The following is a 27215-nucleotide window of genomic DNA, read 5'->3' as shown; positions in this document are numbered from 1 at the left end:
TCGTGAGTTCGAGCCCCAGCCGAGGCAACGTGTTGTGTCCTTGAGCAAGGTACTTAATCACACATTGTTCTTCGACGATACTGGTGCCAAGCCCTTCCCTTGGACAACATTGGTGTCGTGGAGAGGGGAGACTTGCAGCATGGGCAACTGCTGGTCTTCCATACAACCTTGCCCAGGCCTGCGCCCTGGAAGGTGAAGAATTTCCAGGCTCAGATCCATGGTCTCGCAAGACTAACAGATGCCTTTATTTAATTTAAAAGAAGATACCAAACATTTTTTCAGACACTGTATAAAAGGAGTAAAAGAGAGCGAGAGTAGATATTGGACCGCTGGAAAGGTAGCAATGGGGAACAAAGAAATAGCAGACAAACTTGTATTTTACATCAGTCTTCTCTGTGGAAAGCTGCCATAAAATTGAAGGCGTCAGGGGGCGAAGTGAGTGTAGTTGCTATTACTAAGGAGAAGGTGCTTACAAAGCTGAAAGGTCTGAAGGTAGATAAGTCACCTGAAACTGATGAACTATAACTCTGGGTTCTGAAAGAGGTAGCTGAAGAGATTGTGCAGGCAGTTGTAATGATCTATTGTGGCGACCCATTTTCTAGCACCCACGAACCGGCTCACGAAACAGCGCGCGCAGGCCGAGGGCCGGCCCCAGAAAGGGCGCCAGGCCATCTTCACCAGCAGGGGGAAAATCCCGTGCGCGGAAAGGGTCTGGGAATATGCATCCCCCACAGCAGTCCCGCCCAGGGAGGGCAGGAACGGGAAGGGTTTAAAGCAGGCCGCGAAGTTTGAATAAACCTCTTTATCGCAACTCCAACTCACCAACTCCGTGTGGTTATTCTAGCGCTGTGTGCAGCACACCGCTGCATTTGGTGACCCCGATGGCCCAAACGTTATTTGGGCCAGAGATGACCGACGCCGCATCTGTTCACGCAGTTTCGTTACAACTGCCAAGCTTTTGGCCGCTGAGACCCTGTCTGTGGTTTGAACAGGCAGAGGCACAATTCCACATTCGGCAGATAACCTCTGAGTCCACTCGCTACTACTACGTGCTGAGCTCTCTCGACCAAGAGACTGCTGCACAAGTTGAGGAGTTTATACAGTCGCCCCCGGAGGATGGCAAACACACAGCATTCAAAGCCCTGCTCATAAGGACTTTTGGACTCTCACGGCGCGAACGAGCACGCCACTTAATGCACCTGGATGGCTTGGGAGACAGGCCGCCGTCAGCATTAATGAACGAAATGCTGGCCCTGGCTGAAGGACACAAACCCTGCCTCATGTTTGAGCAGGCGTTCCTAGAGCAACTGCCTGAGGACATACGCCTGCTGCTGTCCGACACAGATTTCAGCGACCCCCGGGAGGTGGCGGCCCGAGCAGATGTGTTGTGGGATGCCAAGAAGGAGAGAGGGGCGTCCGTCGCACAGATCACCAAGCAGTGTGCCCAGCGACAGACCAGACCAGGCCCGGCAGCAGAGCCCAACGAACAATGGTGCTTCTACCACCAGCGGTGGGGCACAGAGGCCCGCCGCTGTAGACCACCCTGCAAATTCCCGGGAAACACCAAGGCCCAGCTGCCGCCGACTGCTACGGCGGCTGGCCATCAGGACAGCCTCCTGTACGTCTGGGACAAGCAGTCGGGACGCCGATTTTTGGTCGACACCGGAGCGGAGATCAGCATTTTACCTCCAACGAGTTACGACACCCGCAACAGAGAACCGGGACCCACTCTGAGGGCCGCAAATGGCAGCACAATACGAACCTACGGCACCCGTATGGTGCGGCTACAGTTCAGCTCCAGCCGGTTCACGTGGGACTTCACACTGGCCGCCGTGGCCCAACCACTCCTGGGGGCGGATTTTCTGCAAGCCCACAGCCTGCTGGTCGACCTGCAAGGGAAGCGATTAGTCCACGCCAAGACTTTTCAAATGTTCTCCCTGAGTGAAGCAAAGTTGCCAGCCCCACACCTGGACTCCATCACGCTGTCCAACGATGAATTCACCAGGGTCCTGGTGGATTTCCCATCAGTACTGACACCGCAGTTCACGGCAACCATGCCCAGACACGGAGTACAGCACCATATCCCAACCCAGGGACCACCCCTCCACGCCCGTGCTCGAAGGCTTCCCCCGGACAAGCTCCGACTGGCGAAGGAGGAGTTCAAGAAGATGGAGGAATTGGGGATCATACGATGGTCCGACAGCCCATGAGCCTCCCCCCTGCACATGGTGCCCAAGGCAACGGGGGGCTGGAGACCATGCGGTGACTACCGCAGACTGAACGAGGCTACAACGCCAGACCGCTACCCTGTGCCGCACATTCAAGACTTTGCAGCAAACCTACACGGCGCAAGTATCTTTTCCAAGGTGGACCTCGTCCGGGGATACCATCAAATCCCGGTACATCCAGACGACATCCCCAAAACAGCACTCATCACCCCGTTTGGACTTTTCGAATTCCTCCGAATGCCGTTTGGTCTAAAGAATGCCGCACAGACGTTCCAGCGGCTAATGGACGCGGTGGGACGCGACCTGGACTTTGCATTCATCTATTTGGACGACATCCTCATAGCCAGCAGTAGTCGTCAGGAGCATCTGTCCCACCTCCGCCAGCTCTACTCCCGCCTGAGTGAATTCGGCCTTACAATCAACCCGGCTAAATGCCAGTTCGGACTCGACACCATCGACTTCCTGGGCCACAGGATTACTAAAGACGGGGCAACCCCTCTGCCCGCCAAGGTACACGCGGTCCGCCATTTCCCCCGACCCAACACAATCAAAGGCCTGCAGGAATTAGTGGGTATGGTGAATTTCTACCACCGTTTCCTCCCCTCAGCAGACCGAACCATGCGCCCCCTGTTCACTCTGATGTCGGGTAAGGGCAAGGACATTACCTGGGACGAAGAGGCTGGAGCCACTTTTCTTAAAACCAAAGAAGCCTTGGCAAACACCGCGATGCTGGTGCACCCCAGAACGGACGTTCCTACTGCCCTCACGGTGGACGCATCCAACACAGCGGTCGGTGGAGTGCTGGAACAACTCATCGAGGGTCGCTGGCAACCCCTGGCGTTCTTCAGCAAACACCTACGACCGCCCGAACTCAAATACAGTGCTTTCGACCGGGAGCTATTGGCACTATACCTGGCAATCCGGCATTTCAGGTACTTCTTAGAAGGTAGGTCCTTCACCGCGTTTACAGACCACAAACTGCTTACCTTTGCATTCACGAAGGTGTCCAACCCCTGGTCGTCCCGCCAGCAGCGACATCTGTCCTACATCTCCGAGTACACGACGGACATCTGGCATGTCTCAGGAAAGGACAACGTCGTGGCAGACGCACTTTCCAGACCTACCATACAGGCCCAGGCCCTATGCAGCACTGGCAGATGCACAGCAGGCAGACGATGAGATCCCCAGTTACAGGACTGCAGTCTCCGGTTTGCAGCTCCAAGACCTCCCCATAGGCCCAGGTGAGAGAACCCTACTATGTGATGTAGCTACCGGCCAACCCCGCCCCGTCGTCCCAGCAGCCTGGCGCTGGCGGGTTTTTGAATCCATTCACAACTTAGCACACCCCTCCATCAGGACCACTGTCCGGCTGGTCACCAACAGGTTCGTGTGGCATGGGCTGCGTAAACAGGTCAGTGAATGGGCCAAAACGTGCATGCAGTGCCAAACGGCCAAGGTGCAGCGGCACACCAAGGCTCCGCCGCAGCAGTTCGAACCCACCCGCCGGAGGTTCGACCACATCCATGCGGATATCGTGGGGCCCCTGCCAGTGTCACGAGGAGCGCGGTACCTCCTAACTATGATAGACCGGTTCACCAGATGGCCAGAGGCGGTCCCGCTCACCGACACCACCTCCAAATCCTGCGCCCGAGCACTGATCGTAACCTGGGTAGCCCGCTTCGGGGTACTGGCCCACATTACCTCCGACAGGGGCGCCCAGTTCACCTCCAGCCTGTGGTCGGCTATGGCCAGTCTGTTGGGAACACAGCTACACCACACAACTGCCTACCACCCACAGTCGAACGGACTAGTGGAATGCTTCCACCGTCACCTGAAGTCGGCTCTCATGGCCCTCGCAGAAGGGCCTAACTGGGTGGACGAGCTTCCCTGGGTCCTGCTCGGAATCCGCACAGCGCCCAAGGAAGATCTGCACACCTCGTCAGCCGAGTTGGTGTACGGCGCACCCCTGGTCGTCCCAGGAGAGTTCATACCAGCCCCGAGGGGGCAAGAGGAAGAACCCACAGCAGTCCTGGACAGACTACGGGAGAGGCTCGGTAACCTGGCCCCCATCCCCACTTCACAGTACGGACAGAGCCTGGCCTGCGTACCCAAAGACCTGCAGAACTGTAAATTTCTTTTTGTACGACGGGGCGGACACCGGGCACCGCTAAAGCGGCCCTACGAGGGACCGTTTAAGGTGATCAGGAACAACGGGTCCACATTCGTGCTGGACATTGGGGGGAGAGAGGAGGTTTTCACGGTGGACCGACTCAAATCGGCCCATGTGGACTTGGCGCAGCCGGTCCAGGCTCAGGCACCGCAGCGCAGGGGCAGACCCCCAAAACAGAGGCCGATTCGGACTGTGGACATTAGGGGAGGTATCGCCGGTTCTGGTGGGGGGGGGGGGGGTTATGTGGTGACCCATTCTCTAGCACCCACGAACCGGCTCACAAAACAGCGCGCGCAGGCAGAGGGCCGGCCCCAAAAGGGGCGCCAGGCCATCTTCACCAGCAGGGGGAAAATCCCGCGCGCGGAAAGGGTCTGGGAATATGCATTCTCCACAGAAGTCCCGCCCAGGGAGGGTGGGAACGGGAAGGCTTTAAAGCAGGCCGCGAAGTTTGAATAAATCTTTTTATCGCAACTCTAACTCACCGACTCCGTGTGGTTATTCTAGCGCTGTGTGTAGTACACCGCTACACTATCTAGGTTGGCAAGGTATTGAGTCCATTCTTAAGGACAAGGTTTCAGGTGGCACATGATAAAACAGACCAAAGTCAGCATGGTTTCCTCAAGGGAAAATCCTGCCTGACAAATCTGTTAGAATTCTTTGACGTAATAATAAGCAGAGCAGACAAAAGGAGAATCAGTGGGCGTCGTTTACTTGGATTTTCAGAAGGCTTTTGCCAAGTTGCCACATATGAAATTGCTTAACAAGAATAGAACCTATGGTATTACAAGAAAGATACTAGACCATAAGACCATAAAACCGTAACACACAGGAGCAGAAATGCACTAGCAAAGATAGAAAATTGGCTGATGGGTAGGAGGCAAAAAGTCAGAATAAAGGGGGCCTTCTCTGTTTCATTCATGGAAACTAATGGTAGTCCACAGGGTTCGGTGATGGAATTTTTTTTATATGTTAGTGTCAATGATGTGGATGACGAAATTGAGAGCTTTGTGACCAAGCTTTCAGATGATATGAAGATAGGTGAAGAGAAAGGTAGTTTTAAGGAGGCATGAAGTCTGCAGAAGAGCTCAGACAGTTTGAAAGAATGGGCAAAGAAGTGGCAGATGGAATATAGTGTAGGGAAATGTATGGTCATTCATATTGGTAGAAGGAATAAAGGTGTAGGCTGTTTTCCAAACAGAGAGAGAATTCAAAAATCAGAGGTGCAAAGGGACTTGGGAGTCCTTGTACATGATTTTCTGAAGGTTAACTTGCAGGTTGAGTCAGTGGTAAGGAAGACAAATGCATTCATTTTGCGAGGACTAGAATATAAAAGCAACAATGTAATGATGAGGCCTTAAAAGCAGTTAGTCAGACTGCTGTTGGAATATTGCGAACAGTTTTGGGCCCCTTATCAAAGAGAAAGATGGGTTGGCATTGGAAAGGGTCCAGAGGAGGTTCACGAGAATGATCCTGGGAATGAAAGGGTTAATGTATGAGGAGTGTTTGATGGCTCTGGGCCTGTAATTGCTGGAGCTTAGAAGAATGATGGGGGATCTCACTGAAACCTATCAAATATTTAAAGGCCTAATGAGAGTGGATGTGGATTGGGTGTTTTCAAATGTCGGGGAGTCTCGGACTAGAGAACCCAGACTCAGAATACAAGGATGTCGAGGAATCTCTTTAGTCAGATGGTGGTGAATCTGTTCAATTCATTGCTACAGATGGAGGTGGATGTCAAGTTGTTGGGTACACTTAACAAGAGGTTGATATGTTCTTGATTACTAAGGGTCTCAAATGTTCTGAGGTAAAAGCAGGAGAATAAGTTTGAGATTCAAGTCAATGATGAAGGAATGGTACAGCAGACTCGATGGGCTGAATGACCTCATTCTGTTCCTGTGTCTTATGGTCTAATAATGCCAGAGGATTCTCTCAATGCATATGCTCATGGTGCCAGTATCTGAAGCATACTTTCTACCAGGATAGCAGCCGCAGGCTTATCTTCTTCTCCCTGATCTCTCTGCCATTTGAATGTAGGAGGCATAAATAACTGATGGTAGTGGACAGTGAAGGGACGTTGGGGTTCTTCCCTGGTGAATCATCAAGGATAAGGAGATTCATGCCTTATCTCTCAATTGCTTTCAGCTGCCCGAATGCCCTTTAACAAAAGGAAATCTCTCTTGTTGAGCAGTCAGTATGTGAGTTCAAGAGGTCACCTCTATGGAATAACAGATGCCAATTACATGTGATAGAGCACTATTTTGTTTTGTGTATTTTATTTAGAGACACAGCACATAACAGGCCCATCTGGTCCAATGAGCCCAATTACACCCATGTGACCAATTGACCGTATTTGGAATGTGGAAGGAAACTGGAGCACCCAGAGGAAACCCAGGCATTCATGGAGAGAACATACAAATTCCTTACAAACACAGCAGGAATTGAAGCCATTGCTCTGGCACTGTAGTCGTGTTACGCAGACCACTACACTACCATGTGTCTTATGTGCTGCAATGTGTTTTCCTTCAAGTAAATGCTCATGGGGTTTCCATCTTTGCTTTCTTTCCATTCAATTTTTAACATTTGGTATAAGTGCTTTTCTTTCATCTCACAGTTTTGCATCTTTCTCATTTGGTGAAATTGGCCTTCACCTTGCTTCATGTCAGCAGTAACCATGTGGTCAACTACTGTACTCTGTACAAGCTTGTTCTATTCTCTTGGTCAACAGTGTAAGACCAGGAAGCCATTCAACCCCTTGAGTCTGCTCATTCAATGAGATCATGGCTGCTTCAACTCTTTGTACACTCTCCTACCCTCCACATATCTTACAACCGTCTCTCATAAGATAGTCCTTCCATTGACAGGATCATGATAATGACAGTATCAACAATTCACCCCTGTCTTCTGGTTTATGGTCAACCACTCCCCAGCAGATCACAGACACTGCTTCAGCTGTTAAGTTCCTCCAGCAGAATGTTTTTAGTCCACATTCTGGCATCTGCAGTCTCTTGTGCCCTCTTTATAAAGGAATCAATTGAGAAAAAAATAATGTGCGCTTGTCAACTCTGATTTGTTACATCAATTTAAACCATCAAAGGACCATGCATAGCATTGCTTTAGTGCTCTATTTTGCAAGCAAATTAACTTCATGACCAATCTGGCTTAGAAATGTTGATTGTAAAAACAAATACTGAACAGGACACCAGGAATAACTGCACTGATGTTTTTTTTCAAGAGCGTATCATAGTTTTTTCAGTCCATTTGAAAGAACTGATAACACCTGATATAAGAGACAGCAGCTCTGACACTGAACCACTCTCTCAGTACTGCTAGAATCTGACTCCAGCAACTGTAGTCCTTTGAATCTCTACTGTATTATTACAACGTATTATTCTGGTTGAGAGACAAGACTTCAACCATCAACAGAAAAATTACTGAAGCAATGAAGGATGGCAGTCTTTTTTTGACGCAGGCTCCTCTGGATTGAGGATAAATCCAAATATCCGGACCTGCCTCTCAGTTTTTTTGCACTACCTTACTTCCCATTTTTCTATTTTCTGTTTATGATTTATAATTTAAATTTTTAATATTTACTAATTTAACTATTTTTAATATTTTTAATATTTAATATTTGTAATCCAGGGAGTGTGAAGCGCAGAATCCAATATCGCTGTGATGATTGTACGGGCTAGTACCAATTGTTTGGCGACAATAAAGTATAAAGTATAAAGTAAAGTTGCTTCCACTCTAATTTTGAGGGCTCTGAGGTGGCTGAGTCGCCAAAATAGGAATTGCAGGAGGTGTCTAGTCTGACAAACAAGTAGGTAACTTGAGAAAAGGTATACTTCTTCTGCCATTTACTAATGGCTTTAGTGTGCTCGCAATGTCTGGACTTGTGGTTCTCAATGCCATCCCAGCTGCTCGTTCTTCCTACCAAATCCAGCATATGGGAACAAAACTATAATTTTCTTCAGAGTGATGTCAGCGCAGAATTTAAAGCAAGTAATACTCAGTACCTCAGGCAGCGTTTTCACATTTCCAGCTTCAGCAACATTTTCTATCTCAGTATTTCATTTGAATATTGCAGTCAATAGTCATAAGTGTCAACATGACCCACAAATATGTTGTAAACAGGGAATGTACACTCTCAAAGTTGCTGGTGAAAGCAGCAGGCTAGGCAGCATCCTGATGAAGAGTCTCTTCATCCTGATGAAGAGTCTCGGCCCAAAACGTCGACTGTACCTCTTCCTAGAGATGCTGCCTGGCCTGCTGAGTTCACCAGCAACTTTGATGTGTGTAGCTTGAATTTCCAGCATCTGCAGAATTCCTCGTGTTAATGTACACTCTCAACAGTTTTGAGGATTTTTCAGGAAGTTAAAAGCAGAAGAATCTTGAGGACAAACTATAGCAACAAATGACATGGATTTCTGACCCCTTTTACAATTTGTATGCAATCCAGTGACGTTATTAGGGCTCCCCTGTAAAATGTTCCAGTTTAGGTAACTCAAAATGGGTGCTCAATCATTTGCATTGCAAGATGGTATTGAATGACTGCATGCTATACTTTCTAAACAGTGCAAACTAAAGGTAGTGCAGATTCAGAGAGAGAAGAGTTTGAGTATTTTGATCATAAAATAGCTAGATTGCTAAAGAAAATAATTCCAAAGGTTTGAATGTTTGAACTTGTTTCTAGAAGAATAGAATATAAGTTTATAAAATGTTTGCTGCGTCTGTACAATGCACTCATTAGATCAACTTGAAGACATTCTGGATATCACACTTCAGAAAGAATAAGCAAGAATTCCTTGGAGGGAATGCAACACTGTTTTATCAAAGAACAAAGTAATCCAACTGCTTTATGCCTGTTGAGTTTGAAGCTGTGATATTGAAGGTATGGATTGCAGCACTGCATAAAATCCTTCGATACTCTGTTCAAAGTGTAGAATCTAGTTTGAAAGGATGTGTCTAGAAAAGTGGATATCAGTCTAGTCTGAAAGGATGTGTATGGACAACTGGACATGAGTCTAGTCTGAAAGGATGTGTCTGGACAACTGGACATGAGTCTAGTCTGAAAGGATGTGTCTAGACAACTGGACATGAGTCTAGTCTGAAAGGATGTGTCTAGACAACTGGATATCAGTCTAGTCTGCAAGGATGTGTCTGGACAACTGGACATGAGTCTAGTTTGAAAGGACGTGTCTGGACAACTGGACATGAGTCTAGTCTGAAAGGATGTGTCTAGACAACTGGACATGAGTCTAGTCTGAAAGGACGTGTCTGGACAACTGGATATCAGTCTAGTCTGCAAGGATGTGTCTGGACAACTGGACATGAGTCTAGTTTGAAAGGATGTGTCTAGACAACTGGACCTGAGTCTAGTCTGAAAGGATGTGTCTAGACAACTGGACATGAGTCTAGTCTGAAAGGATGTGTCTAGACAACTGGATATCAGTCTAGTCTGAAAGGATGTGTCTGGACAACTGGACATGAGTCTAGTCTGCAAGGATGTGTCTAGACAACTGGATATCAGTCTAGTCTGCAAGGATGTGTCTGGACAACTGGACATGAGTCTAGTTTGAAAGGACGTGTCTAGACAACTGGACATGAGTCTAGTCTGAAAGGATGTATCTAGACAATTGGACATAAGTCTAGTCTGAAAGGATGTGTCTGGACAACTGGACATGAGTCTAGTCTGAAAGGACGTGTCTGGACAACTGGATATCAGTCTAGTCTGCAAGGATGTGTCTGGACAACTGGACATGAGTCTAGTTTGAAAGGATGTGTCTAGACAACTGGACATGAGTCTAGTCTGAAAGGATGTGTCTAGACAACTGGACATAAGTCTAGTCTGAAAGGATGTGTCTGTACAACTGGACATGAGTCTAGTTTGAAAGGATGTGTCTAGACAACTGGACATGAGTCTAGTCTGAAAGGATGTGTCTGGACAACTGGACATGAGTCTAGTCTGAAAGGACGTGTCTGGACAACTGGATATCAGTCTAGTCTGAAAGGATGTGTCTAGACAACTGGACATGAGTCTAGTCTGAAAGGATGTGTCTGGACAACTGGACATGAGTCTAGTCTGAAAGGACGTGTCTGGACAACTGGATATCAGTCTAGTCTGCAAGGATGTGTATGGACAACTGGACATGAGTCTAGTTTGAAAGGATGTGTCTAGACAACTGGACATGAGTCTAGTCTGAAAGGATGTGTCTGTACAACTGGACATGAGTCTAGTCTGAAAGGATGTGTCTGGACAACTGGATATCAGTCTAGTCTGCAAGGATGTGTCTGGACAACTGGACATGAGTCTAGTCTGAAAGGATGTGTCTGGACAACTGGACACGAGTCTAGTCTGAAAGGATGTTTCTGGACAACTGGACATGTTTTCACTGAACAGAGCTGCAGTGATCACATCACTAACCTGGATACACCCTGCAGTGCGTGACTTGTGACGATTTATGGGTAAAGTTCTAAACCGAACTGTGGAAGTGTGATTTAAGTGGAAACACAACTCACTTCATAGCATGAAAACATTATTTTCCAATTCAGTCAAAAACAGATGATGTCCCTGCAGTTAAACTGTAAGCTACTGTAGAATTATTATCACACACATTCCCAGAGGAACGATCCAGTATCCCATTGAAATAGCCTTGATAATCATGAAAAAATACATTTAATACAAGGTATAAACAATTCACTTGACTGCCCATTTCACAACAGGTCAAAGGCCTCACTTAAAATTTTAAAATCCCTGTAATTTATATTTTAAAATAGTTAATAACAGTCCACTGAACAGGAATTTAAGTTTTCAAACAATTGAAGGAAAGTGATTAAATTGATACTGAGAAAATAAAATAGCTATTAGGATACGTGTGAAATTTTTTTCAAAACTCAATCCAAAGAAAAGCTTGGAAAGCAAGAGCTTTCCAAGTAACTAATGCAAAATAGAACAGGATAAAGGTATGAGTTTGAAAGTGGAGATGGAGAAAAATGAACGTTGCAAAGTTAGGGGTAGAGAAATAGGATTGATTCAAAACTGGGGATGAATAAAAGTGATTGATTCATTATCTGGAACAGTGAAAAATGACTCAGTCTTTGAGGCATAAGGAAGTACATAGCAAATGCTATTGCAAACAGAAATGATTATTTTCAAACCCAGAAAGCAAGCAAATAAACTAACCACATCAAGTATAAAAACTACTTTAAATGCATGTGTGTACTGACTGGATCCATGGTCACAGTACAATCAAACGGAGTCCATTGACAGCGCCAGGTTGAAGTAAACTCTCTGCCTCAGGAAAATATCTGATCCAATGCCAGGTTAAAGAAAATTGGATAGCTTAACTCTAGGTCTAAAGGAATTGGCTGCAAAATTACTGAGTCAAATTGAATTGTTCCATTGACTCCAGCTAATAAAACCAAGCAATTTGAACTAGATCAAGTAATTCTGTGTGGAACATAGAGATTTGGGCATCAAATCAACTCATGTACTTTATCTGTAATGGAAGACATGTAATAATTTGATATCAGAATAAAGGGACCATACTAATTTTTAGGTCACAGGATTCCTAAACAATCAGTTCTTTTTCATATGCAAATACACTGCAGTCTCAAAGTGTTCATGCATGTGACTGGACGTTAATGCAACTGAACTGTCCAGAGGTGAACTATTTTTGCACGAATAAGTTCATTTCTGACACATGATGCTCCAAAGAAAAACCATGGCATTCCAATCTGCTCCTGCAACAAAACTGAAATTTCAGTTGTGAATTTGTTTTAAAACCAGTATGGAAAATAGTACAGGAAAGGTAAAGATGGTACAAAACACGTTGGTCCTAAAGCTGTAGTGTTTATTTCCAGTTTTATCCCTTGGATACTAACTCATTCCGTGTTACCGTTTTTATATTGCTCTCAGGCCAATACTTCACTGTTCTGTCAATAAAACAGAGCAGATCTTGAACTATGGATTAAGGTCAGAAAATAGACATGAGGATTTATTTCAGTCTGTTACTAGAAGGCCACAGGACTTTTGCACTTTTAGCATGGGAGAGGTGCTAGAAGATGAGGATAGCTTGGATAGTTGCACATTTGTCCACAAAGGCCTTCAAACAACAGACCAATGAACCTGACAACATCGGTGAGGAATCGAACATTAAAAGGCCCAGATAGAGTGGAAACAAAGAGGATGAATCCTATTGTGGAGGAGTCTAGGACCAGAGGGCATAACCTGAGAATACAGTGATGAGGAGGAATTTCTTTAGCTAGAGGGTGGTGAATCTGTTGAATTCACTGCTACAGACAGCCAAGTCATTGTGTGTATTTAAGGCAGAGATTGATAGGTTCTTGATTAGTCAGAGCATCAAATATAACGAGAGAATGGATTTGATAGGGATAATAAATCAGCCATGATGGGAGGGCAGAGCAGACTCAATGGGCTGAATGGCCTCATTCTGCTCTCATGTCTTGGGGAAGTTCCTGGGGAAGATTCTGAAGGATATTCACTTGGAAAGGCAGGGACTGATTGGGAGTCAGAGTGGTTTAGTGGTGGGGTGATCACGTTTCACAAATCTGATGGATATTTTTGAGGAAGTAACTAAGAAAATTGGTGAAGGCAGAGTGGTAAGACATAGCTTACATGGACTTTAGTAAGGATTTTGAAAAAATCATTTAATAAGGTGGTCGAGGATGTTCAGGTGCAATAGATCTGAGGCATGTTGCAAATTAGGTCCAAACTTGGCTTGGTGATAGGAAGCAGGGAGTAGTGATGGATGAGTTTTTTTTGAGTGGAAATTTGTAACCAGTGATGTACCAGTGAGAGGAGAGGAGAAGGTGGCAGCACGACGCAGCTCACAGTGGGCACTCCGGTGGTGATGTCTGTTATTTGTCAAGTAGGGTGCTGTGCACAATCCTGATTTGATGGAGACGGTTGCGAGAGCTCAGAGGAACATCTGGTGAAACTTCTGAAATGCCTGCTTCGCTGCTGCTGCTACTGTGTGGTCCAAAATCTCCAGAGGGGAAGGCCCCGAGTCCTCAGCTTTGCTTGTTGCTCGGCAGCCGAGGCTGGGTTGAAGCGCTCAGCAGAGGATGGTGCTCGGTGCTTGGTGTCGAAGGGCTAGTCGGAGGCTTAAAGTTTTCGGATGGACTCCGCTGAGGTCGGGAGCTTCCAATGGTGCTGCATCGGCAACTTTGCGGCGCTTGAAGGTTCATGGCAGGGAGAGTTTCTCCCTTCTACCGTCTGCATGAGATGATGAGGCAATCCGGACTTTGAGACTTTTTTTTACCATGCCCATGGTCTGCTGTTTATCAAATTACGGTGTTGCTTTGCACTGTTGTAACTATATGTTATAATTATGTGGTTTTGTCAGTTTCATAGAAACATAGAAAATAGGTGCAGGAGTAGGCCATTCGGCCCTTCGAGCCAGCACCGCCATTTATTATGATCATGGCTGATCATCCAACTCAGAACACCGCCCCAGCCTTCCCTCCATACCCCCTGACCCCCGTAGCCACAAGGGCCATATCTAACTCCCTCTTAAATATAGCTAATGAACTGGCCTCAACTGTTTCCTGTGGCAGAGAATTCCACAGATTCACCACTCTCTGTGTGAAGAAGTTTTTCCTAATCTCGGTCCTAAAAGGCTTCCCCTCTATCCTCAAACTGTGGCCCCTCGTTCTGGACTTCCCCAACATCGGGAACAATCTTCCTGCATCTAGCCTGTCCAATCCCTTTAGGATCTTATACGTTTCAATCAGATCCCCCCTCAATCTTCTAAATTCCAACGAGTACAAGCCCAGTTCATCCAGTCTTTCTTCATATGAAAGTCCTGCCATCCCAGGAATCAATCTGGTGAACCTTCTTTGTACTCCCTCTATGGCAAGGATGTCTTTCCTCAGATTAGGGGACCAAAACTGCACACAATACTCCAGGTGTGGTCTCACCAAGGCCTTGTACAACTGCAGTAGTACCTCCCTGCTCCTGTACTCGAATCCTCTCGCTATAAATGCCAGCATACCATTCGCCTTTTTCACCGCCTGCTGTACCTGCATGCCCACTTTCAATGACTGGTGTATAATGACACCCAGGTCTCATTGCACCTCCCCTTTTCCTAATCGGCCACCATTCAGATAATAATCTGTTTTCCTATTTTTGCCACCAAAGTGGATAACTTCACATTTATCCACATTAAATTGCATCTGCCATGAATTTGCCCACTCACCCAACCTATCCAAGTCACCCTGCATCCTCTTAGCATCCTCCTCACAGCTAACACTGCCGTCCAGCTTCGTGTCATCCGCAAACTTGGAGATGCTGCATTTAATTCCCTCATCCAAGTCATTAATATATATTGTAAACAACTGGGGTCCCAGCACTGAGCCTTGCGGTACTCCACTAGTCACCGCCTGCCATTCTGTAAAGGTCCCGTTTATTCCCACTCTTTGCTTCCTGTCTGCTAACCAATTCTCCACCCACACCAATACCTTACCCCTAATACCGTGTGCTTTAAGTTTGCACACTAATCTCCTGTGTGGGACCTTGTCAAAAGCCTTTTGAAAATCCAAATATACCACATCCACTGGTTCTCCCCTATCCACTCTACTAGTTACATCCTCAAAAAATTCTATGAGATTCGTCAGACATGATTTTCCTTTCACAAATCCATGCTGACTTTGTCCGATCATTTCACCGCTTTCCAAATGTGCTGTTATCACATCTTTGATAACTGACTCCAGCAGTTTCCCCACCACCGACGTTAGGCTAACCGGTCTATAATTCCCCGGTTTCTCTCTCCCTCCTTTTTTAAAATGTGGAGTTACATTAGCCACCCTCCAATCCTCAGGAACTAGTCCAGAATCTAACGAGTTTTGAAAAATTATCACTAATGCATCCACTATTTCTTGGGCTACTTCCTTAAGCACTCTAGAATGCAGACCATCTGGCCCTGGGGAATTATCTGCCTTCAATCCCTTCAATTTACCTAACACCACTTCCCTACTAACATGTATTTCGCTCAGTTCCTCCATCCCACTGGACCCTCTGTCCCCTACTATTTCTGGAAGATTATTTATGTCTTCCTTAGTGAAGACAGAACCAAAGTAATTATTCAATTGGTCTGCCATGTCCTTGCTCCCCATAATCAATTCACCTGTTTCTGTCTGCAGGGGACCTACATTTGTCTTTACCAGTCTTTTCCTTTTTACAGATCTATAAAAGCTTTTACAGTCCGTTTTTATGTTCCCTGCCAGTTTTCTCTCATAATCTTTTTTCCCCTTCCTAATTAAGCCCTTTGTCCTCCTCTGCTGAACTCTGAATTTCCCCCAGTCCTCAGGTGAGCCACTTTCTCTGGTTAATTTGTATGCTTCTTCTTTGGAATTGATACTATCCCTAATTTCTCTTGTCAGCCACGGGTGCACTACCTTCCTTGATTTATTCTTTTGCCAAACTGGGATGAACAATTGTTGTAGTTCATCCATGCAACCTTTAAATGCTTGCCATTGCATATCCACCGTCAATCCTTTAAGTGTCATTTGCCAGTCTATCTTAGCTAATTCACGTCTCATACCTTCAAAGTTACCCCTCTTTAAGTTGAGAACCTTTGTTTCTGAGTTAACTCTGTCACTCTCCATCTTAATGAAGAATTCCACCATATTATGGTCACTCTTACCCAAGGGGCCTCTCACGACAAGATTGCTAATTAACCCTTCCTCATTGCTCAAAACCCAGTCCAGAATAGCCTGCTCTCTAGTTGGTTCCTCGACATGTTGGTTCAAAAAACCATCCCGCATACATTCCAAGAAATCCTCTTCCTCAGCACCTTTACCAATTTGGTTCACCCAATCTACATGTCTTGGTTTGTCCTGTATTTCTTACGATATCACTCTGGAGGAACATTGTATCATTTTTTAATGCATGCACTTCTAAATGACAATAAACGAGGACTGAGTGTCCTCATAAACTAATCTAATCTAATCACCGAGTTCAGTGTTGGGGCCTGTGTTTTTAATGTACTTGGATGAAAATACATGACTTGGATGAAAATGTAGGTGGAGTAATTCATAAGTTTGTAGACAATACTAAAATTGGTGGAGTTATAGACAGTGAAAAAACTTGTTTAAGAATAGTGAGACAAACATCTTTTGGAAAATGGGCAGAGCAGTGGAGAATGGAATTTAATCCAGTTAAGTATGAGGTAAAGCACTTTGGTCAGTCAAATTCTGATAAGACAGAGTAAAGGGCAGGGAACCTAAGAGCACTGATATAAAGAGAAACTTCGTGGCACAATCAATATTTCCTGAAAACTGAGATAAAAGGGGATGATGTAGCGGAGGCAACATCTGCGAGGTTTGTCTTGAAAGGCTGAGGCAGAGTATAAGAGTTAGGATGTCAAGTTTAGGTTTGGGTATTTGATCCTCCACAATATTCCACATGGGAATTTAAACTGGAGGTGGCAGTGTTTTTTTTACGAGGTCGAGTTGCGAGCTCGACATCAACCCAATACAGACGGAGAGCGCGCTCGGGAGCGGTCTGTCACTGGATCGAACTCGGGAACCTTCATTCTCGAGCCCGGCGCTGATCTCACTGCGCCACCAGCCAACTTGTATAAAACATTAGTTAGGTTGCACTTAAGAGTTTTGTGTGTCACGGTCACGATCCAGCAGGAGGGATACTTTAGCATTGGGAGAGTGCAAAGTGATTCACTGGAATATGGTCTGAAATGGTAGGCTGTAGTTAGCATGAGACATTGCATAGGCTGGGCTTATTCTCACTTGAATGTAGTGACCTGATAGGGGCTCAAAGAATTATTAAGGACATGGATAAACTATTTTTTTCTGAGAATTTGAGGGTATGGGATTAAGGTGAGAGGTAGTGAATTTAAAGGAAATCTGGGAGGTAGGCTTTTCACATAGAGGGTGGTAGCTATCTCAATAAGATGCCAGATTAGGTTTTCATACAGGTACTTGGATTGAAAAGGCATAGAGGGATATGGGCCCATTGCAGGCAAATGAGATTAGGATCAATAAGCATCACAATTGAATTGGGCTGAAAGTGTTCATTTCTGTGTGCTCCAATTCTAAGGTTACTATTGGGTCCTTCACTGTCTATTTACTATCCTGGGATGTCCGGACTGTCTTATGCAGAGAGGTTAGAGAGACTGGGTTTGTACATGCTGGAATTAAGGAGATTGAAGGGGGATCTGATTGAGACATATAAGATTATTAAGGGATTGGTCAAGATAGAGGCAGGAAGTATGTTCCAGATGCTGGGAGAGTCCAGTACCAGAGGGCATGGTTTAAGAATAAGGGGGTAGGTCATTTAGGACGGAGTTGAGGAGGAACTTCTTCTCCCAGAGGGTTGTGGAGGTGTGGAATGCACTGCCTCAGAAGGCAGTGGAGGCCAATTCTCTGGATGCTTTCAAGAAGGAGCTAGATGGGTATCTTATGGATAGGGGAATCAAGGGTTATGGGGACAAGGCAGGAACTGGGTATTGATAGCAGATGATCAGCCATGATCTCAGAATGGTCTACTTCTGCACCTATTGTCTATTGTCCATTTAGATGAAAAGACAGGAGTGGAAGGCATTCATGCTAGCTGATGATATATAGTGGGAGAAGTGAACCGTGAGAAGAATACGATGCATCTGCAAAGCAGTACAATAATGTTAATTGAGTGGTCAGTAATAGAGAAACAGGACACTCTAAAGATAGCAATGTACTGGAAATGAGGGATTGATGAAATGCTGCTTTATGAACTGTACAAAATGGAGGTGCAGGGACCAACTATGTTAGCCCACACTATCCTTCATTGCAAATGGACAGAGAACAAGAGTAGAAAAGCATTGCTGTATTTCAACTGGGCCTCAGTGAGGACACAGTTGGTGCACTGCAATGAACCATGTGCCTACGATGCTGCTGCAAGTAAGCTTTTCATTGCACCTGTGCATACGACAACAGACCCAAGTTTGATTTTGAATTGTTGGTCTGTATATCTAGGGAAGGATAGAGGTGGTGGTACGTATATTCACTGAATTGATTTGCAGTTTGAGAACATTAAACTGTGAGATGAAAGAGCTTTCTATTTGCTGCAGTTTAGAATAATAATTGATACATAAAGATGCTAGGAAGTTGTACCTCCAGGCAGGACGGTATAGAGTGAAGGGGCATTGCTTTATCATAAGTAAAACAAGGGTTGATATCAAACAAATCTTTTTATCAAATATCTTTGAAGTAAGCTCAGAGGCTGAGTAATTGAGAATAATTAACACTTAATGTGTTTTTGGATCAAAGGGAATCAGGTGATTTGAGGACTGTGCAGACAATTTGTGTTGAGATACAGGAGCAGCTAGGATATTGAATGATAAAGCAGTTTTGAGGTTCTAGGGAAACCTCCAACTGCTATTTAGTATGTAGCATGGAATTACTAGCAGTAACCAGGAACAGATAGGCTGCTGTGATTTATATTTCTCACTCACATAAGATACCCTGTCTATTGGTATTCCAGTCAACACAGATGAGGCTGTGAAATAAACCAGAGATCACATGGCCTGTGTGGTTTTGCTGCTGCAGTAAGCAGTGTAAATGATGGATTCACATCACCTTCAACATGAATCAACAGTTACTTAAGGAGGAAGGAAGTAGGATAAACATAATGGAACAGGAATAGTTTGTAAGCTCCTGTGGCCAAAATATGCAAACATATTATCATAATATCATACATATCATAATAAAGAATAAAATGGGAAAGAGGAGGAAACTAGAAAGGAAGAATTCTGTGGAGGCTGTAAAACGGATACTTTCGCATTCAAAGTTACATACAATGTAAAAGCTAAAGATTAAACAGATGAGACTAACATGGCATTACTGGTGATGGTGGCAGATAATGCTGTAGTTGAAACAACTCCACACTTGGAACATTTGAGCATCAAACCGCTATGGACTTCACTCGCCTGACTTGAAACAAATGCAAAGCAAATATGAGGACAAATAAAGATTCCAATTTTAATGTAGAGAAAACAAGTAGCTGAGGTAAAGCAATAGATGTAATTAGCTTGCAATATTCAATATGTGAGAACTTGGGTGCAATGATTAATTCATTTATAATCATAGAAACAGTTAAAAATCTCAGCCTATAGAACTGTAAAGATGTAATATTTTAGGGATGTCATGAGACTGTGTACTGATAAATCCAGCTGAGCCAGAGAAGTAGATCCCTGAGCCAATGTAAAAGATCCCTGAGCCAGTGTAAAAGATCCTTGAGCCAGAGAAATAGATCCCTGAGGCAGCAAAATAGAACCCCGAGCCAGTGAAATAGATCCCCGAGCCAGCGAAATAGATCCCCGAGCCAGCAAAATAGATCCCTGAGCCAGCAAAATAGGTCCCTGAGCCAGCGTAAGAGCAGTCCAGTCTCTGAGTTGCTGAATAATTAGAAGCAGCTGCTTTCTCTCATTTGTACTAGTTTACAAGACAACAGAGGAATCTGCTCATTTTAGCTGCTTTTCATTTTAATTAGTTCACTTTGAAAGTATATATCTCATTGTAGATGATCTCCAAACTATTAGATAAAATGGAGAAACTAGTCCATTCAGGACAACATTTTCTACTCCTGAAAAAGGCTCTGGGAATACTATTAGTCCATAGCATGGGAGAACCTGCCAGTAACCCTTCTCTTATGTGAACTCCCAAAAACAACATCCCTTCAATTTCACTGCCCTCCATGACGTTAATGACTGAATGTGGCAAGCTTCCAGACTATTCCTCCGATCTGTTAGTTGTATTTATATCCAATTGATCCATGTGCTGTGTCTTCGGCAGGCTCTGTGCCTGCTTGGTGCTGAAACTGGACTGCTCCAGTACTCTACAGTTGACTTTCCAGGCTCAGTGTGCTAGGAGGTGAAGAGGGATGCACGCCACGAGATTATAGACCGCAATATAATGCAAATGGCTCTGTTGATGCCCTGTTTCAGTTCTAAACCTATTTGAATTAGCAGAATCGTGGTGTCACTTAACACAATGAAGAGAAGTTATGATCGACTTGGTTTCTTTTCCACAAATTTATTCCAACCCTTACTGTCTTAAGCAATTGGACCCATCAAAGAAAGATTGTTGTTGGCGAGGCCTATGTGACTTATCCCTTTCAATGATTCTCTCACCACCTGCCCTACACCTACCTTGGCAGCTGTGTCATCCAGGATTTAGTCAGCTATTTAAATGAAAAAACATTGTAGTCTCCAACCTAATGTACATTCAGCACAAACAACAGGAATTCTGCAGATGCTGGAAATTCAAGCAACACACATAAAAGTTGCTGGTGAACGCAGCAGGCCAGGCAGCATCTCTAAGAAGAGGTGCAGTCGACGTTTCAGGCCGAGACCCTTCGTCAGGACTAACTGAAGGAAGAGTGAGTAAGGGATTTGAAAGTTGGAGGGGGAGGGGGAGATCCAAAATGATAGGAGAAGACAGGAGGGGGAGGGATAGAGCCAAGAGCTGGACAGGCGATAGGCAAAAGGGATACGAGAGGATCATGGGACAGGAGGTCCGGGAAGAAAGACAAGTGGGGCGGGACCCAGAGGATGGGCAAGGGGTATATTCAGAGGGACAGAGGGAGAAAAAGGAGAGTGAGAGAAAGAATGTGTGTATAAAAATAAGTAACAGATGGGGTACGGGGGGAGGTGGGGCATTAGCGGAAGTTAGAGAAGTCGATGTTCATGCCATCAGGTTGGAGGCTATCCAGACGGAATATAAGGTGTTGTTCCTCCAACCTGAGCGTGGCTTCATCTTTACAGTAGAGGAGGCTGTGGATAGACATATCAGAATGGGAATGGGATTTGGAATTAAACTGTGTGGCTACTGGGAGATCCTGCTTTCTCTGGCGGACAGAGCGTAGGTGTTCAGCAAAGCGGTCTCCCAGTCTGCGTCGGGTCTCGCCAATATATAAAAGGCCACATCGGGACCACCAGACGCAGTATATCACCCGAGCCGACACATAGGTGAAGTGTTGCTCTTAAACGCATCTCCACCATTTCACGTACATCTGCTCTTTCTCCATCCTCCCGCCAGCCCACTAGGAATAGGGTTCCCCTGGTCCTCACCTACCACCCCACCAGCTTCCGGGTCCAACATATTATTCTCCGTAACTTCCGTCACCTCCAACGGGATCCCACCACTAAGCACATCTTTCCCTCCCCCGCTCTCTCTGCATTCCGCAGGGATCGTTCCCTACGCGACTCCCTTGTCCTTCCCCCACCCCTCCCCACTGATGTCCCTCCTGGCACTTATCCTTGTAAGCGGAACAAGTGCTACACATGCCCTTACACTTCCTCCCTTACCACCATTCAGGGCCCCAAACAGTCCTTCCAGGTGAGGCAACACTTCACCTGTGAGTCGGCTGGGGTGATATACTGCGTCCGGTGCTCCCGATGCAGCCTTCTATATATTGGTGAGACCCGACGCAGACTGGGAGATCGTTTCGCTAAACACCTAGGCTCTGTCCGCCAGAGAAAGAAGGATCTCCCAGTGGCCACACATTTTAATTCCACATCCCATTCCCATTCTGATATGTCTATTCACGGCCTCCTCTACTGTAAAGATGAAGCCACACTCAGGTTGGAACTTTTCAGAATGGCAAGCAGTGACTAGTGGGGTACCGCAAGGCTCAGTGCAGGGACCCCAGTTGTCTACAATATATATTAATGATTTAGATGAGGGAATTAAATGCAGCATCTCCAAGTTTGCGGATGACATGAAGCTGGGCGGCAGTGTTAGCTGTGAGGAGGATGCTAAGAGGATGCAGGGTGACTTGGATAGGTTAGGTGAGTGGGCAAATTCATGGCAGATGCAATTTAATGTGGATAAATGTGAGGTTATCCACTTTGGTGGCAAAAACAGGAAAACAGATTATTATCTGAATGGTGGCCAATTAGGAAAAGGGGAGGTGCAACGAGACCTGGGTGTCATTATACACCAGTCATTGAAAGTGGGCATGCAGGTTCAGCAGGCGGTGAAAATGGCGAATGGTATGCTGGCAGTCGTAACAAGAGGATTTGAGTACAGGAGCAGGGAGGTACTACTGCAGCTGTACAAGGCCTTGGTGAGACCACACCTGGAGTATTATGTGCAGTTTTGGTCCCCTAATCTGAGAAAAGACATTCTTGACATAGTGGGAGTACAAAGAAGGTTCACCAGATTGATTCCTGGGATGGCAGGACTTTCATATGATCAAAGACTGGATCGACTAGACTTATACTCTCTGGAATTTAGAAGATTGAGGGGGGATCTTATTGAAACGTATAAAATCCTAAAGGGATTGGACAGGCCAGATGCTGGAAGATTGTTCCCGATGTTGGGGAAGTCCAGAACAAGGGGTCACAGTTTGAGGATAAAGGGGAAGCCTTTTAGGACTGAGATGAGGAAAAAGTTCTTCACACAGAGAGTGGTGAATCTGTGGAATTCTTTGCCACAGGAAACAGTTGAGGCCAGTTCATTGGCTATATTTAAGAGGGAGTTAGATATGGCCCTTGTGGCTAAAGGGATCAGGGGGTATGGAGAGAAGGCAGGTACAGGGTTCTGAGTTGGATGATCAGCAATGATCATACTGAAAGGCGGTGCAGGCTCGAGGGGCCAAATGGCCAACTCCTGCACCTATTTTCTATGTTTCTATGTTTATTCATTTTTTTTCTCTCTCTCCTTTTTCTCCCTTTGTCCTCACTATACTCCTTGCCCATCCTCTGGGCTTTCCCCCCTCCCCCTTTCTTTCTCCCTAGGCCTCCCGTCCAATGATCCTCTCCCTTCTCCAGCCTCGTATCCCTTTTGCCAATCAACTTTCCAACTCTTAGCTCCATCCCTCCCCCTCCTGTCTTCTCCTATCATTTTGGATCTCCTCCTCCCCCTCCCACTTTCAAATCTCTTAATATCTCTTCTTTTAGTTAGTCCTGATGAAGGGTCTCGGCCCGAAACGTCGACTGTACCTCTTCCTATAGATGCTGCTGGCATGCTGTGTTCACCAGCATTTTGTGTGTGTGTTGCTTGAAATTCCAGCATCTGCAGATATCCTCGTGTTTGCCCTCCTGTTTCAAATCGTCCATCTTTGTCCCTGTACCTAAGAAAACCAAGGTAGCATGCCTGAACCTGTACAGATTGGATGGGTTGCACCTGAACTTGAGGGGGAGCAATATCCTTGCAGGTAGGTTTGCTAGCATGGTTCGGGAGGGTTTAAACTAATTTGCGAGGGGGATGGGACCCAGAGTGATAGAGCAGTGAAAGAATTGCATGGAGTAAAGCCAGATCTAACATACAGAGAGGCTTTGAGGAAAGAGAAGCTGAATAAACGGTGTAAAGACAGTAAGGTAGAAGGGCTGAAATGTGTGTACCTTAATGCAAGGAGCATCAGGAACAAAGGTAATGAACTGAGAGCTTGGATACATACATGGAATTATGATGTAGTGGCCATTACAGAGACTTGGCTGGCACCAAGGCAGGAATGGATTCTCAATATTCCTGGATTTCAGTGCTTTAAAAGGGATAGAGAGGGCGGAAAAAGGGGAGGAGGGGTGGCATTACTGCTCAGGGATACTATTACAGCTACAGAAAGGGTGGGTAATGTAGCAGGATCCTCTTTTGAGTCAATATGGGTGGAAGTCAGGAAAAGGAAGGGAGCAGTTACTCTACTGGGGGTATTCTATAGGCCCCGTGGTAGCAGCAGAGATACAGAGGAGCAGATTGGGAGGCAGATTTTGGAAAGGTGCAAAAATAACAGGGGTGTTATCATGGGTGACTTTAACTTCCCTAATATTGATTGGCACCTGATTAGTTCCAAGGGTTTAGATGGGGCAGAATTTGTTAAGTGTGTCCAGGATGGATTCCTGTCACAGTATGTGGACAGGCCGACCAGGGGGAATGCCGTACTAGATCTAGTACTAGGTACTGACCGGGTCAGGTCACAGATCTCTCAGTGGGTGAGCATCTGGGGGACAGTGACCACCACTCCCTGGCCTTTATAATTATCATGGAAAAGGATAGAATCAAAGAGGACAGGAAAATTTTTAATTGGGGAAAGGCAAATTATGAGCCTATAAGGCTAGAACTTGCGGGTGTGAATTGGGATGATGTTTTTGCAGGGAAATGTACTATGGACATGTAGTCGATGTTTAGAGATCTCTTGCGGGATGTAAGGTATAAATTTGTCCCAGTGAGTAAGATAAAGAATGGTAGGGTGAAGGAATCATGGGTGACAAGTGAGGTAGAAAATCTAGTCAGGAGGAAGAAGGCAGCATACATGAGGTTTAGGAAGCAAGGATCAGATGGGTCTATTGAGGAATATAGGGAAGCAAGAAAGGAGCTTAAGAAGGGGCTGAGAAGAGCAAGAAGGGGGCATGAGAAGGCCTTGGCGAGTAGGGTAAAGGAAAACCCCAAGGCATTCTTCAATTATGTGAAGAAAAAAAGGATGACAGGAGTGAAGGTAGGACCGATTAGAGATAAAGGTGGGAAGATGTGCCTGGAGGCTGTGGAAGTGAGTGAGGTCCTCAATGAATACTTCTCTTCGGTATTCACCAATGAGAGGGAACTTGATGATAGTGAGGACAATATGAGTGAGGTTGATGTTCTGGAGCATGCTGATATTAAGGGAGAGGAGGTGTTGGAGTTATTAAAATACACTAGGACAGATAAGTCCCCGGGGCCTGACGGAATATTCCCCAGGCTGCTCCACGAGGCGAGAGAAGAGCTTGCTGAGCCTCTGGCTAGAATCTTTATGTCCTCGTTGTCCACGGGAATGGTACCGGAGGATTGGAGGGAGGCGAATGTTGTTCCCTTGTGCAAAAAAGGTAGTAGGGATAGTCCGGGTAATTATAGACCAGTGAGCCTTATGTCTGTGGTGGGAAAGCTGTTGGAAAAGATTCTTAGAGATAGAATCTATAGGCATTTAGAGAATCATGGTCTGATCAGGGACAGTCAGCATGGCTTTGTGAAGGGCAGATCGTGTCTAACAAGCCTGATAGAGTTCTTTGAGGAGGTGACCAGGCATATAGATCAGGGTAGTGTAGTGGATGTGATCTATATGGATTTTAGTAAGGCATTTGACAAGGTTCCACACAGTAGGCTTATTCAGAAAGTTAGAAGGCATGGGATCCAGGGAAGTTTGGCTAGGTGGATTCAGAATTGGCTTGCCTGCAGAAGGCAGAGGGTGGTGGTGGAGGGAGTACATTCAGATTGGAGGATTGTGACTAGTGGTGTCCCACAAGGATCTGTTCTGGGACCTCTACTTTTCGTGATTTTTATTAACGACCTGGATGTGGGGTTAGAATGGTGGGTTGGCAAGTTTGCAGACGACACAAAGGTTGGTGGTGTTGTAGATAGTGTAGAAGATTGTCAAAGATTGCAGAGAGACATTGGTAGGATACAGAAGTGGGCTGAGAAGTAGCAGATGGAGTTCAACCCGGAGAAGTGTGAGGTGGTACACTTTGGAAGGACAAACTCCAAGGCAGAGTACAAAGTAAATGGCAGGATACTTGGTAGTGTGGAGGAGCAGAGGAATCTCGGGGTACATGTCCACAGATCCCTGAAAGTTGCCTCACAGGTGGATAGTGTAGTTAAGAAAGCTTATGGGGTGTTAGCTTTCATAAGTCGAGGGATAGAGATTAAGAGTCGCGATGTAATGATGCAACTCTATAAAACTCCGGTTAGGCCACACTTGGAGTATTGTGTCCAGTTCTGGTCACCTCACTATAGGAAGGATGTGGAAGCATTGGAAAGGGTACAGAGGAGATTTACCAGGATGCTGCCTGGTTTAGAAAGTATGCATTATGATCAGAGATTAAGGGAGCTAGGGCTTTACTCTTTGGAGAGAAGGAGGATGAGAGGAGACATGATAGAGGTGTACAAGATGATAAGAGGAATAGATAGAGTGGATAGCCAGCGCCTCTTCCCCAGGGCACCACTGCTCAATACAAGAGGACATGGCTTTAAGGTAAGGGGTGGGAAGTTCAAGGGGGATATTAGAAGAAGGTTTTTTACTCAGAGAGTGGTTGGTGCGTGGAATGCACTGCCTGAGTCAGTGGTGGAGGCAGATAGACTAGTGAAGTTTAAGAGACTACTAGACAGGTATATGGAGGAATCTAGGGTGGGGACTTCCCTCCTTTACTCCCTGTATAACCATGTTTGTGTCACCACCCACAGCTCTAATCTGCTAATGAAATTTGCTGACAACACTACAGTGATTGGCCTAATCTCAAACAATAACTACAGGGAAGAAGTAATCTCTCTAACACAGTTGTGTCAAGAAAACAACCTCTTCCTCAATGTCGCAAAAACAAAGGAACAACACGAGGAGTTAGGGTGTGGGTAGGGGTGTTGGGAGCAACACGAGGAGTTGGGGTGTAGTTAGGGGTGTTGGGACAACACGTGGAGTTACGGGTGCGGGTAGGGGTGTTGGAAACAACACGAGGAGTTGGGGTGTGGGTAGGGGTGTTGGGAACAATACAAGGAGTTGAGGTGTGGGTTGGGGTGTTGGGAACAATATGAGGAGTTAGAGGTGTAGGTAGGGGTGTTGGGAACAACACAAGAAGTTGGGGTGTGGGTAGGGGAGTTGGGAACAACACGAGGAGTTAGGGGTGTGCTTAGGAGTGTTGGGAAGAACACGAGGAATTAGGGGTTTGGGTAGGGGTGTAGGGAACAACACGAGGAGTTGGGGTGTGGGTAGGGTTGTTGGGAACAACATGAAGTGTTAGCGGTGTTGGGAACAACATGAGGAGCTGGGGTGTGGGTAGGGGTGTTGGGAACAACACGAGGAGTTAGGGGTGTGGGTAGGGGTGTAGGGAACAACACGAGGA

The 27215-nt window shown here is 45.8% G+C and overlaps 1 protein-coding gene across 1 annotated transcript in view; it reads right to left on the bottom strand.

Annotated features, from left to right (window-relative positions):
* LOC140190525 (adhesion G protein-coupled receptor B2-like) overlaps positions 1-27215 on the bottom strand; it is a 1142782-nt gene that overhangs the window by 148633 nt on the left and 966934 nt on the right. Inside the window, exons 24-25 of the mRNA XM_072247176.1 lie at positions 22448-22465; positions 19246-19344 (exon numbers count right to left, since the gene is read on the bottom strand). Coding sequence (XP_072103277.1) covers positions 19246-19344; positions 22448-22465 — 117 coding nt within the window. The remainder of the gene's footprint in view (positions 1-19245; positions 19345-22447; positions 22466-27215) is intronic.

This window comes from Mobula birostris, chromosome 30 (genome assembly GCF_030028105.1).
Source record: "Mobula birostris isolate sMobBir1 chromosome 30, sMobBir1.hap1, whole genome shotgun sequence".
NCBI classification, from domain to species: domain Eukaryota; kingdom Metazoa; phylum Chordata; class Chondrichthyes; order Myliobatiformes; family Myliobatidae; genus Mobula; species Mobula birostris.
The sequence above is the reverse complement of the archived record's forward strand: the minus strand, read 5'-3'. Positions and strand labels throughout refer to the sequence as shown.